Genomic DNA, 14,695 nt, shown 5'->3' with positions numbered 1-14,695 from the left:
ATCCACAGACATTGTTGACCATGCTCTGCACTCTCATAATGTGCTTTTGCCCGGCGAGAATGTGTTCTTGGGCTGGTATCAGGACCAGGCTGCCCATGAGGCACACTGAGGCAGCTGCCTCATGAGTCTGAATCCCGTGAGACTTCTGGTGAGATATCTCGAGAGTTCCACAAGATCTCATGAGCCTATCAACTGGAAGCCACTGCCACATAACCCTGGTAAGCAAGCCTTCAGTGGTTGGGCAGTGGTGGAGTAGGGGCAGCAGGGAAGTGGCACCTTCCCATTCACCTCAGGCGGCAAAGCGAGATAGGCCGGGCCATGCCTGACTGTGATAATGCTCCTTGCTTTGCTGGATGGAGGATGATCAGGCATGTGTAAAACCTTTAACTCCGCATGGCTGGAATGTGGCCTCCTGTACAAAGGTACAATACTGGTATGCAGGCCCTGGGAGGTTGTCCACAAGGGAATGCAGCCCTGGGTTGGAAAAAGGGTTCCCCACTGCTGGGTTACAGAGTCCTCAGCCAGCTGCCAGCATCCACACCAGAGCTTACACTCACATTTTGTGAGAAGTGGAATTTGGCTCAAGAAGTCTTGAGACAGGCAATCCAGTACTGATCCCCTGACAAGAGTACCTCTGTGGTACATGTGCTTTAGGACACTTCTTGGCCACATCAGCCCTAAATGTCAGTGTGTAAATATAGTTCCTTTATTTAGCCTCGGACAGCAGTTGAGATATAGCTGAAGCCATGATATGAAGCACTCTGATGTGAAGCACTCTGAGAGGCACGAGTTAAATCTCCCGTTAAGCTCGTTGAATATCTGTGGCCTGGGTTTTCAGAGACACCTTTCTGAGGAACACAAACTAGAAACAAATTAGGTTTGTTCAGAGGACTTTTCCGATGGCTGCGGTCTTCCTTTCCTAAATTTAATTTAGTGATCTAGCTGTTAGTGGCTTTGAGTCTCATTCCCAGCCCACTGAGCATTTTGTTGCCTGAAACTAGAGTCCTGGTGACCCATAGCTAAGGAAGTTAGAAAAAGTACAATGAACACGGGCTTTGCCCTCCTCATCATTGAAATGTATATTAGACTGTCATGGAGTGAGGGGCCATTGTCAAGATAAGTGTGCTTATTTCTTACATCGCTGCTGGAGGACATTTTGTCTTTGGTGCTGAAATGTTTTTCTTGCCAAGGTTTACGTGGGGGACAATTAGAAGAGCAAGACATACATTATTTAACTTTGGAAAGCAAGAGCTCTTTTAAAAAACCACGTAGGAGAGTGTTTGATGTTACTATAAGAGGTTTCCCACTCATTGAACTGAACAGCAGATCTCTGGCAGTGTCAAGGTTTTATTTATTTAATTCAGCAAAGAATATAATAATTACGCAGTGTGCAGCTGGATGGGATTCAAATCCATTTAATTCTTCTTCTTAAAGACTTGATGGCACACCTGGTCTTCGCATGTCAGCTCCTACAACATTAAAACCATCGGTAAGCACAGACAATTCCCTTCCAGACTTGCAGAGAAAACAGCTAAGCCAGAGCATTAACGGCGGGGCTGGGCTATTAAAAGGGAAAGAGCAGCGTATTTTATATAACCAATCAGCCAGCAAGCACTACAGGTTGCAGTAATTAGATTCTGACACTTGAATTGACTTTTACAAAGGATAAAAATGGGGAAATGCATAGGAATTGCTCTGTAACTGTGGGACATTGCATTGTCTATTATTAACCAACATACTGTAATTTATTAAACTCACTGAAGCAACAAGGAAATTGCAAAAGGAGAGAAGGAAAAGCTTTAAAGGTAACAGGAGTTAAGTATAACACTTTGTCAATTGGTTTCCCAACAAAATGTGGCTCTTTTCTCAGAATGTTATACCAACCCTAACAAATCCAGTCAATGAGATTACTAGCCAATTCTGAAGTTGTTTCATAACAATATAAAGCAAGTCTGGCACAGAACAGGATAAGATTCTGGTTTCTGCAGGGATGAAATCAACCCAATGGTAATTTTGTACATCTTATTGACCTTCTTTTGCTAAAAGTGAAGCCAGAATTTTATGATCGTGAAAAGAATAGAAATGAGTAGGTAGCTTCCTATTGTGCGTCTGTGAAATTAATCCCTCATCCCTTTAGACTGGCCCCTCAGAGTTTGCAAATACTGTAGTCGGTTTTGTATTAAAGTGAGCTATGCAGGCTTGGATAGTGACAATGTAAACAGAGGTAGAATGTTGCAAAAAATAGCAGCGGGATTTTTTAATTATAAACATAATTTGCAAAGGTGTTTAGTTTTTTTAAATAATTTTGGATACTTTTCTTTTTTCAGTTAAGTTCATATGGATAAGCTACTACCCTGTGGTTCTTCCTCTGTAAAATGGGGATAATAATCTATTGTGCAAAGCTGTTATCAGGGTGAAAGGGAAAGTACCACAAGCTAATGAATCATATGACTTACGCTCCAGGGTCCTCATTTTTAAATTAATAATTTAATTTAATTTAATTTCTAATATCATCTCCTTCACCCCTGCGGTTTGGAGAAAATTGTGATGTGTCATGAGGCACTGCAATGTTGATGAAGGCTGCCAAATTCTGTTTTTATACGGAATCCATCAGCAGATTTTTCAGTCCACCTGTGATAAAACTTTGACTAAGGGACTAACTGGAATCTGGTGAGTGTCCACCATTTAGTATTGTTAAGCGTTTGTGGGTGCCTTGACTCCCCTAAATTCCTGTGTCTAGTGGGCATTGGATTATCAAGATGGACTATTAAGATGGGCTGCCAGACACTGAATTTAACAGTGTGAAAATACAGGCCAAAGCAGTTTTTCTGTGCTCAGGAAAACACATGGGAGAAAAGCTATTATGGAGAACAAAAGAAAGGTAAGGGGTGATTAACAAAGCAGATACTCTGTGCCGGAGGGTAGATGAGCGCAAGCCCCTCCTTCCACTGAGAGACAAAGTGTCAGTCTGCTAAACACAACAAGCTAAGCATAGGGACAAAAAGCCATGTTTGATCTCTTTGGATCCAGCAGTGGGAGAAACAGAACCCTCTTGGAGCGTAATGCATTGACCTCTCCATCATAGGCTCAGGTTGTATATGTGTGTAAATAAGCCATATATCATAAAGACACCACAGTTTCCACTGTGCCTCATTTCCAAAGGAAACACAAACACTAGGTAAGTGTCTGGAGTACAGGAATCTTGGACCACTTGGAGATTGGGGTGACATGTAACAGAAGAGCCCTGCTGGATCAGACCAAAGGATAATCTAAGGCAGCATTCTGTTGCCATATTAAACTACTGTACTAGGACCATATCAAGCTACTAGAACTTATTGGAATGTACTGGAACTCAAGCGATCTGGTTATAAGGTTTGTTGAATTTGGATTCCAGAAGATTTTTCAAATGTTTTAGGGATCAGGGTGAAAAAGTGCCACTTCTAAACTTGCTCTGGAATGGTGGGACTTAGAGGGATGCGGAAGGGCATCCTTCAGGTGGGTGATTCAGAAGTCTACCTAAGAGGTTTGCAAGCCTGTGGCTGCACCTAAAATAACTTTGGATTCTGGGCAAGGACTGTAAAAATGTATACATTCGGAAGGCAACATTAAACACAGTTGTTTAGAGCAGTGATGGGGGATCTAAGGCTTGAAGCCAAATATGGCCCGCCAGGACTATCTATCTATCTATCCCTCAGGAATCCCCATAGTCCATAACTCCTTTTCATCCCCTTCCCTTCATCCCAGACCACACTTCCAATTAGCTTGGCTTTGCACTTCCTTGAGTGTTTTTGCCTGACTAGAAAGTGTCCTTGGACTCTGATAATTCTTCTTGTTTGCCTGGATGGAGAACTGAGAGGAGTGTGTGTGTGTGTGTGTGTGTGTGAAAAGCCTACTGTAAAAAGATAAAATTAACATTTGCTGCTCCACGAGCTTTTGCTTCTCCCCTAGCCCCTAGCAGTGGCATATGGCCCCCAGAAGGTTTTAATATAAGGGTATGTGCCCCTTCAGCTGGAAAAAACCCCATTGCACTAATTTTCAATTAAATGTGTTTAGAACGGGGATATGGAAAGTGTTTGAGAAAATTATTAACTCATCAAGCCATCCTGTTCTACATGGAGAAGCTGTGCAAAACCATTAGGGATTATGCAGCTAGATCCATATCAGAGGAAGTAAACATGCAGGTTCATTTCCAAAAGCTATGTGTGTTTGTCTGCTGAAGATCTCCATCTCCTTTGCCTGTTCATTTAGTTCACTGAGGCTTGTGCCCATAAAGAGCTTTGAAAACTGAACTGAAATTCTTTGGTTCACCCAAGTCTGCCTGTTCACTTTCCCAATTGTTCTTTCGAGTCCTCTTAATATGTAAACTCTCATTTATTTTTTCCATACTTCACTGACTGCTTATTTTCTTTACAGGCCCCTATAGCCCCACTGAAACTTACTACATGTCAGGCTTGGACTTCATTTACTAACCCAGCTGTATGAACTCAGCTTTTCCAGTGGCACTAAATTATACGCTTTAGAGATTGTATATACCGGGTGCCTGATGGTTATTCTGAGAGCAATTTTCTGACCTGCTTTTCTGCATCATTCTTCTTACCACCCCCCAAGAACATCTTTTCTGTAGGTAAATAATACTCCAGATAGCTTCAAATTAGGCGGAGGCAAATATATGCCTTTGTTCATTATGGCAATGATATGCTAGGAAGGGAAGCCAGGCTCAGAATAGTCAACATGGGCAGCGGCTCTCTGGGGTTCCCGGCCCCCTGGAGACACCAGGGCTTGAACCTGGGACCTGCTGCATGCAAAGCTACAGCCCTTTCCCCAAGTGACTGAATTTTCCTGCAGTACTGCTATTGGTATATCTTTCATGAATGATTTCGGCTCTTACCAGATGCAAATTGTCCCCTTCAATCCAGTGTTTCCAGCCTCTGTTATTCTTTTCGCCTTTCTGGACACAGATTAGTTTATCACCATCCCAGGTCACCAGCGTCTGCAGGGATCAAATGATAAAGTTCAGCAACATGGTAGAAACGTTTGAGGCTAACAACATATCAGAATAAACTGGAGTCAGGGTGACATAATGGCAGCATAGAGTTGGTCGGGGTGGGAGGTGGGGAGAGGGAACACATAACAAGCAAATACCACCCCCTCCCCTCTCTCCCAGCTCCCCAAATTTAAGTAGAAAGCCTATAGTGTCACTAAAAGTGTTTTATGTTTTCAATTCCCGGCTATTTCTCCTGACACAATGATCCATAATATACGCACAAAAGAAGATAATTAAATAAAGTGAATTTATGATGGGATTTGTCTCCAGAAAGGGGAGCACAGATATGAAATTTGCATTATTCCGTTCTCCCTCAGAAGAAAGCCACAAACGCACTGTAAAGCACAGCAGCAGGAAAAGCCGTGGATCATTTTAACTGCTACAACATTAATACACATGCACACGCACTTCTGTTGTGGATGCGGAGGGCATATTGGGAGGGAAGAGATTGTTCACAGCAGCTTGGATTCAAAGCTTTTGCATATGAGCATCTTCTAATATGTAAATGGTCCCCAAATTTATTTTCAGGCTAACCAAAACAGGTGTTTACTGCTAGAATAACATTGGGGGGGGGGCTCAGAAAGGAAATGGAAGGAAGGGAGGGTGGGTGGAGTCAACCTTATCATGGTCAAACTACCATGAAAGACAGTTCTCTGTGTGCAAACAAGAGGCATCTTGGAGCCACTCAACTGGAAGTGCAATAAGAAGAATGGGGATGCCCTGATCACAGCTACTATAGTAGTGCAGGCACACACCAGAGGAGATATTTGAATTATATTCTCTTTCTTCCTTTCTTTCATTTGAGTGCTGCTTCACTACAATTGTGATTGGGAGAAAAATATGACCTCTGTACATTCTGTAGCTGTCTGGCAACATCCCACATTCTCTGCACTGAAAAGAACAGATTGCAAAAGAACAGCTCTCTTTAAAAATAATTAATTCCTGAGCCTCCTGCAAAAACAGCAGTGTGTCGGTGGGGGAATATCGGGCAGAAATCATCTTGATAAGAAATCAGATAGAATTATAAAAGAAATAAGATGCTTTTTCTACTCTCCGTCAGATAACAACAGTGACGATAGGAGAAAATTGAGGTTATTGAAAGTTCAGGGAAGAGGCAGTTTTCTACCCGAGACAGGACTGGTAAAGGATAGCTTTGACAGAGGTATAAGGAGCATGCTGTGATGTCAGGGCATGAAAAGGTCACAGATAATAGGAAAGATGTTGGCTATGAGCAGCATACTCCTCCACATTATCTTGGGGAGGGGAGAGGAAATGATTTGGCTATTGTAATGCTTGCCATTCTGTTTTAGCTCTGTAGATACCAAGCGGTGTAGGCACAGATTAGGTTACAATCAGGAATAAAATGTAATCCAATTGGGGGAGAGGGAAGCTACCCACTGAAAAGCAGCTATATGGGAAACAAGACCTTGGCTTGAGAGTTCCTTCACAGAGAGCTCAATTCAATGGATGGAAATGAATTGAACTAACAATTGCCTCAGAATCAGACCAATATCTTCTGAAAGACAGATCAATGCAATTATCTTCCCTCAAGGGAATCCAGTGAGTCCCCCACCCCACCCCCAGAAGAGTGGCCAGATCTTACTGTCAGGAAAACAGCAACAACAACAACAAAACACAGGAACTAACTTTTCCATAATAGCAGAGCCAGCCTGTCCATGAGGCATACTGAGGCAGCTGCCTCAGGCTGTGGAATCCCATGAGATGGCACTCCCCGCCTTGCCCCTGCCACCACCTGAGAAGTGAGGAGAGGTGATGGTGGCTGGCAAGATCTCATGGAACTCTTGTGATCCTGGCAAGTGAAGCTTCAGAGGGAATGCTAGGGCAGCAGGGCGAAAGCACCCTCCCCTTTCACCTCAGGTGGCAAAACTAGATGTTCCATCCCTGCATATAAGGTCAATATGGGCATAAGTATTTTACAACTTGGTAAATGATGAATAAACCTATGGGCATTTCTATTATTATTATTATTATTATTATTATTATTATTATTATTAACCAGTTACCATTTTGACAGCACTGCTTGTCTTCCATGTTATAATTTTCTCCTCAGAACCAGAAGCAATGGAGGAACTCGGGAGAACTTTGGGTGAAGACATCCTCTCCCCACTCTAAAATTGTGCAAATGTGACTTGAAACACAGAGGTGTGTGTGTGTGTGTGTGTGTGATTGACCTCACTGGATTTTAAGCCACTAAAGAGAGCCAGTGTGCTGTAGTGGTTAAGAGTGGTAGTCTCATAATCTGAGGAACAGGGTTCGCGTCTCCGCTCCTCCACCTGCAGCTGCTGGGTGACCTTGGGCCAGTCACACTTCTGTGAAGTCTCTCAGCCCCACTCACCTCACAGAGTGTTCGTTGTGGGGGAGGAAGGGAAAGGAGAATGTTAGCCGCTTTGAGACTCCTTCGGGTAGTGATAAAGCGGGATATCAAATCCAAACTCTTCTTCTTCTTCTAAAGTGAACATACGCATACTCTCCAGCTGTGGAATGGCCCTTCCTATTCAGGAAAGGCCACTGGACTCCACTAGACAGGAAAGCATATAAAAGTCTTCCTATTTGAACAGGAGCATTCATGCATGAGCCACAAGGTTTTTTGGCTTTTGATGTGCAGGCCCCTCAACTTTCTGGCTCAGCACCTGGCTCACAGTTCTGGCCCACCACTGACTATGATGCAGCCCTAACTAGGACACAGCTTGCATCAGGCTCACTTGACTCCTGGGACTCAGCTATACAGCTGCAAATGTTTTAAGTGTGTTTTAATTGTGATATACAATGTGACACTAGATGACGATGGTGAGCCTTATGGAAAATTCAATGCATTTTTAAAAATGCTTTTTTAAAATGCATTTTTAAAAATGCTTTTTTAAAAAGCATTTTCAGAATGGTTTGTATGTGTGTATAGATTCTACTCTGCTTAAAAAGTTCTCCAGAAACAGGGAGCTACGGGGGGGGGGGAATAAACTAACATGAAAAAAAATGTGCCGCCACAGGTAGAATGGTCATATGCAGTAGCTCAGCAGTTGCTTCCACCAGAAAGCAGAATTTGCTGTAGCCTGTGGGGAGTCTGGAGGAGCCAGTGGGGGATATATAAGTACCTGGTGGAACCATGAGGAGTTGGAAAAATAATTCTGTCTTGCTGTCAACGAGCTGAAAAACTGTCATGATTTACATATGGAATAAATAGTTGCAATAGAAAAACATCCACGTTTTGAAATGCAAATAGCGGCTTCTTTATAAATAAACATTTCTTTAACATTTATAATTTGCTTTCAACCTGTTTTCTTGAATGTCAGGTGCTGGTGTTGACTGCTGTGTAAATGGAAAGCAAATCATAAGTTTCTACCTTCACCACTCGGTCATCAAGCCCCTTGGTGTGCTCTTCAAATTCCTCTCCTACGGTGTAATTCACTTCATAGTTCCTGAAAGTGCTCAGCGTTTTCGTCTTGAAATGGTTTCCCTCTTGAATAATTTCTTTCGTTTGTGTCAGGTGGTTTGCAATCTTTCTCGTAGCAAGGCCAATGCCTGCAGACACACCAATAAATATGTTAACAATGGGCCTGATTAATTCAAACATACATTTATAAACAATAAAGTAATGTGTGCCCAATAGGACTTTCTGCTTTTGGGGTGTGTGTGTGGAGTATTACATCCTGGGCCATATGATACTGCCGGTATACAACTATCACATTCTATCAGCATAAGGATTACTGTTTACATAATGGAACTTTCCAGGCCTTCTTTCCCCATGTGTAGCCCATCTGCTCTGGAGGGTTGGAGAGTCCCCATAACAGGTTTAGAGGGTGCAAAGGGGGAGAAGGGGGGGAAGGTTCTTTTGCACAAGTGGCAATCCTTGTGCTGATGGAATACATTACAGCTGTACCTCGGAAGTCAAATGGAATCCGTTCCAGAAGTCTGTTCGACTTCCAAAACGTTCGGAAACCAAGGCGTGGCTTCTGATTGGCTGCAAGAAGTTCCTGCAGCCATTCGGAAGCCACGGGACCTGCTTTGGATGTTCAGGTTCCAAAGAACGTTCGCAAACACTCACTTCCAGATTTGTGGCATTTGGGAGCCAAACCATTTGACTCGCAAGGCGTTCATCAACTAAGGTACACCTTTACTTAGCACTGCTGTGGAAAGTTCACTCATCTGAATTGCACTTGTGCACAAGTTTAACTGTTTAGCCACATTGTAATCTAAGGCAGTCCTCACTTATCAAGAAGTAACTCACTTTGGCAGAAAGCTGGTAGATATAGATATAGATATAGATATAGATATAGATATAGATATAGATATAGATCAGGCTTACTCAACCTCGGCCCTCCAGATGTTTTTGGCATACAACTCCCATGATAGCTAGCAGATCCAGTGGTCAGGGATGATGGGAATTGTAGTCTTAAAACATCTGGAGGGCTGAGGTTGAGGAAGCCTGGATTAGATGATATAGATATAGATATAGATATAGATATAGATATAGATATAGATATAGATATAGATATAGATATAGATATAGATATAGATATAGATATAGATATATTTAGGGTGGTATTCAACTAAATTTTACTTGGAGTAGACTAATTAAAAGTAATGAACAAGATTGTGTTAGGTCTATTAATTTCTGCTTTGAGTAAAACTTAGTTGAATACCATCCTCAGTGACTAACAGTGTAACCCTAAGTATGTCTACTCAGAAGTAAGGCCTGTTGAATTCAACGGGACTTATTCCTAGGTCCCTATAGGACTTTTTCTACACCGCAGCTGTTCAGTGTTTTTTTTTCTATATTTATTTGACTAGCAATCTTGGCCATTGGACTGCTGGCTTGTGGCCAGATTCACTTCATGAGCAAATATCGCCACGGAACAGGGTGTCCTGACTGCTGAGATGCTGCAGGGACATCCTGGCAGGATGACAGGCGGTAGTATAAACATTTAAGATCTAGGTAGAACATGCTGCTTACATCACTGAAACATGGTCTCAGTGACTGGTGGGGAGTGGGGGTCAGAAGTCCCTCTTGTACTTAGGAAAAATAGTGTGGCTAATGATCCATAAGTTCAATTAAAACAACCTTCCTTGCCTGAACAATCCACCCTCAACAATTTATGATGCAGATCAGGAGTTAAAATACAGGGACAACTGTGGCACATTTAGGGCCACTTTTCTGCTGTTAATGCAGAGATGGCCTAGCTGGGGAGGGGGAGATATTTTCCAGAGGCACCAGCTGTCTTTCAGCTTGTTGAGTATGGCACCAAATTGGGAGCACAGAGAGCTTCTTATAAATGTTACCATACAAGATTCAAGCTGCAGCCCTATGCACACTTTCCTAGGAGCAAGACAAAGTCAACCTTACCTTACTACTCAGTAGATGTGCATAGGATTGTACTGCAAAGTAGGTTTTCTGACCCATTTGCAGTTTAGGTCAGTGCAAATCACCTGTGCCTTTCAGCTATAGAATGCCTGTTCAATGATCTCATATATAGCATAGGTGTTGAAATATGACTGACAAATTCTTTTGTACGGGAGAAAGAGAAAAGAAAACCTTCAAAGAGAAATGTTTGAGATAAAACGTACTTGCTAGGAAGCATATTCCACTGTATTCACTGGGCTTACTTCAAAATATATCTGCTTAGAAATGGCTTGCTATAAAGGCAAAAGTTAATGTTGAATTAAATCTTATTCATTTATTTTTAAATTAAATGTAGAACAAAGTATCCCACCAATTCAAAATTCTTATTTTTATATTTACCTAAAGCAACCATGTAACCTTCGAAGTTGTCATTGGATACCATCACCCACGTTCCAGTGTAATCAACAGGCATTGCGGCTAGGATTTAAATCCAGGGATGGCTCAGATATGGAACTTGGAAAGGAGAAAGAGCTTACTGTAATTCTGTCCTTTTTATATTTCTTTGGGTGAAGTTTACAGCTTCCAAGATAATAAAGTCTAAGGGTCAGCGAGATAACCTAAACCGAACTTTCCCTTCATTACCAAGGTTCAAGAGGACAAGGCAGAGGCAGCAAACAGATTTCTGAGGTTAGAAGTCAGAGAGAAAATGATGTTGCAATGACCTTTGTAAAATATAAAAGAAGAGTAGAAAAACATTGATGGGAGCACAGCTCTGGAAGATGGACTGCATAATATCAAGTTATATAGTTATATGAACCTGATTGTGTGTATGTGTGTGCTTATTCAGAATTTCCTTAACTCCTGTTTACATTCTGTGGATGTTCTGGATGTATGAAAAATCCAACATTTACTTTTAATAGAAATGTTCATGATGCTGTGTCATCCAAGCAGAAAGAAAGACACACAAATCGCATAAAGGACAAGAAAAGATCTTCTGCAAGTAGAAGGCTGATTGTAACAAAGGCACCACCAGCCATTCCCTGCCTGTTTTGAGCTCCAAGTCACCACTTGTGCAAATGTTTAATGCTGGCATAGTCAGTGTTATGCCCTCCAGATGTTGTCAGACATGGTAGGAATTCCTGCCTGGGAATGATGAGAGCATTGATGGGGGGAGCTCACCCCATTGTGGGAATTTGAACTGCCGACCTTTTGATCGGCAAGCCCAAGGCTCAGTGGTTTGCAGTAGTAGGGTCTATTTCAGCACCTGGGCTCCTTGGACAGCTGCTGGAGCCTAAATACCCTGCTAGGGCCCAACAGTACAGGTGCCTCTTTTGTCCCTCCTACTAGTTCATTTCCCCAGCTGCCCTGGAGAAGGAATGGACCACCTCCTACATTGGAGGGATGTGACGGACAAGTTGCTGTTTGGTGGTGGCAGTAGCTGCCAACCTAGCAGTTCGAAAGCACACCAAAAAGTGCAAGGAGATTAATAGGTACCACTCTGCTTGGAAGGTAAACGGCGTTTCTGTGCGCTGCTCTGGTTTGTCTGAAGTGGCTTAGTCATGCTGGCCACATGACCCAGAAAAACTGTCAGTGGAGTGGACAAATGCCAGCTCCCTCGACCTGTAAAGCGAGATGAGCGCCACAACCCCAGAGTCATTCATGCCTGGACTTAAATGTCAGGGGTCCCTTTACCTTTTTTTACTGCTCACCAGCACCAATCCTATGACATTATGGTCCAGACTGAAATAGCAACTGCAATTATCGAAAAGCTAGATACAAATATATTGATTGTATTTCCATTCTGCTTTCCACTAAAGTGAATCCCAATACAGCTTACAAGCGATAAATAACAACAGCTGCAGCACTGAACACCAGCTGCTGCAATGCCTGGGCCATTATGAGCTGACCCCACTAAGTCGGGTAATAAAATTAGGAAATCCACAAGAAAACAATTATAAGTAATTGTAGAATATACGAAAAGATGAACAAAACAGAGCTAAAAAGTAGTCTAAAAGTTGCTGCCTTCACCCATACTCCACCACACCTGCTATCTCAAATATCAGTTACTCTACTCAATTCAAGGAAATACACTGCCCCACACAACTCTGCCTGGCACTTCTGACTTATGACTGAAAATCTCTTGCTTTGCTTGCTTATAAATTTGTGATTCCTCAGCTAGGCTTTTATGGACCCCTGTGTGAGTAGCTTGCGGTTCCTTTGGTGTGATACTGCTGGCGTTGTGGCCAGTGATTCACACAAACACAAGGTGTAATATTTGAATTTTAATGTCTCATGCATCTAGTCTTGTTCTTTACAACTCAAGGAAACTGGCCAAGTGACCCAATATCACATGTTGAGGTGCTTTCTTGCCAAGTTGCTTTCCTTATTACTAGAATAGCTCCATCCAACAACACAACCCTGGAAGCATTTGCTTTGTCACTTTACATCAGGGCTCAGTAGCTTCCTTTCGGATGGAGATACCGCTGAGGTCAGCTTCAGGTTTCGTTAAATTGACTCCTTGCTATCACAGGTCTCCAGATACAATGCTATTTTCTTTCTGCTTGCAGCTGCAGACATACCGAAGGAGGGCAGGGGGAGCTTATATCATAAGATGCAGGCACTTGTCAGAAGGTCTCTGAAAACAAATTGTAACATACTAAAAGCAATACGGGAAGCTACTTTCATGGCATTTTGAAGTAAGCGAAGAGGCAGGAGAACTTAATAAACCCCTGTGTTACTTCTGATTTCATTGAAACGAAGTGATACTTGAGAATGAATCCCATGACATTACGTGGAATTGCCCTGCTTTCCTCAGTGGCTTAAAGAAATATTTGGCCCTGCTACCCAAAAGATTTGTTGCCAAACACACGGAAAGCATAAAAAGTGGAGTTGAATCTCACCCTCTGAAGTCAGAGGAAATGTGGCTTTCTCCTGCTGTCCCACACTTTTTCCATCCTAAATCCAGAGATTCCCTATGCAACTGGTGTAGCTTTCCTGTTCAGATTTTCAAAGCATAGGGAATCTCCAGATCTAGAAAGCACAAAGTGTGGGACAGCAATAGTTGGAGGATGCTGCTGCGTGGACCAGGGATAATGAAAAGGAGGCTTGGGGGTTCAGAATCCACATTAAGTTCAGATATGGGTGGCCCTCTGTCGTATTTATTAATGTCAGTGGGGCTACTCTGAGTAAACCTCAGTTGCATATCACCCATGTGAAAGCTGGGCAAACTGGATATGCTCAGCAAAGGGAAAGTTAAAGAGACACGTCAGTATTTACACATACACGAAAACACAAAGCATCATTGCATATTTTACAAGCAAATTAACAAGTCAGAAAAATACCCTGACAATTAAGATTAGCAAGAAAGTGGGACAAAGCCAGTTGAAACGGAGGGATTTTAAAGCACAGCCTGATGAAATTCTGGCAAGGATGCTTTTGGGACGACGCTTTCTGCTTTTGCAAAAAGGTTTGTACTATCCCAGAGTCCCATTCCAGTTTTTATTTTGCAGTTAGTTTCCTCACAAGTGAATTGGAAATTTTCATAAAGGGATTTCCTTCATTCATACCCTGTATGTAATTGTTCTTAATTGCTAATTTGTAGCTGGTTTCCTTCGAGGTGTGTGGGTTTCTTTTTCTTTTTCTTTCGTTTTTCAAAAAGATGAGCTCTATTTCAGGAATTCCCTACACATGTATTTACTCAACACTAGCACCAGTTCCTTTGTGCCTTCTGAGGCATGGGTATAATTAGAAGCAGTGCATTATATTCCACCAAAAAACAATGTAAACAGAGAATTACTGAAAATATGGAGTATTGACTTTAACAGACGGTTCTGCTGAGATTTTACAGCGAAGGGTTGCAAGGGCCTATGAAGAGACACCGCAGCTCAAGGGTCAATACTATGATAGGCAATAATGCCTCCATCAGATTCAAAAGTCAGTCTAAATTGCACAGACCCCCACAGACTCCAGAGGCTCTGTCATTGCAGGTGCTGCTAACACAATATTATCTCAGGGCTCCACTGGAAATACTTTATTTTGCAGGTCATTGATCCAACAGAGTCCTAGTGGTGTGTTGGGGCAATGAACTGACAACTAAAATGATCTGTGGAGTTGGTGCGGTCACAAGTTCACTTGCTACAAGACCTCCTTTGGCATTTTTGATAGAAAGCTCTTGCTGGGAAGCCCTTTCTAAGTGGGGGAAAATAATTATTGCTGTGCATTTGTCTATATATGCTTACAAAGCTGCAGTGGGCAAGTTCCAGTCATTTCACTGAGTTTCATATATGCTCTGCACT

At 42.4% G+C, this 14,695-nt stretch overlaps 1 protein-coding gene across 1 annotated transcript; it reads right to left on the bottom strand.

Annotated features, from left to right (window-relative positions):
* Positions 1-1,329: 1,329 nt before the first annotated feature.
* Positions 1,330-10,944, bottom strand: RBP2 (retinol binding protein 2). Its single transcript, XM_082221977.1, has 4 exons — positions 10,800-10,944; positions 8,403-8,581; positions 4,889-4,990; positions 1,330-1,469 (listed from the first exon to the last, which is right to left on the bottom strand). The coding sequence occupies exons 1-4, from the start codon at positions 10,870-10,872 to the stop codon at positions 1,416-1,418; spliced, it is 408 nt and encodes a 135-aa protein (XP_082078103.1). The 5' UTR covers positions 10,873-10,944; the 3' UTR covers positions 1,330-1,415.
* Between the last annotated feature and the right edge of the window lie 3,751 nt (positions 10,945-14,695).

This window comes from Podarcis vaucheri (assembly GCF_965113315.1).
Source record: "Podarcis vaucheri genome assembly, chromosome: 5".
Classification (NCBI taxonomy): domain Eukaryota; kingdom Metazoa; phylum Chordata; class Lepidosauria; order Squamata; family Lacertidae; genus Podarcis; species Podarcis vaucheri.
Note: the sequence above shows the minus strand (reverse complement) of the source record. Positions and strands in the feature narration are given on the sequence as shown.

Excerpts from the sequence above, each read along its gene's own strand:
- RBP2 (XM_082221977.1), bottom strand. The coding sequence starts at position 10,872 with ATGCCTGTTGATTACACTGGAACGTGGGTGATGGTATCCAATGACAAC. Across the intron at positions 8,582-10,799 it reads AGGTTACATGGTTGCTTTAG|GCATTGGCCTTGCTACGAGA; the intron begins GTAAATATAAAA and ends GTGTGTCTGCAG. Across the intron at positions 4,991-8,402 it reads TTGATGACCGAGTGGTGAAG|ACGCTGGTGACCTGGGATGG; the intron begins GTAGAAACTTAT and ends TGATCCCTGCAG.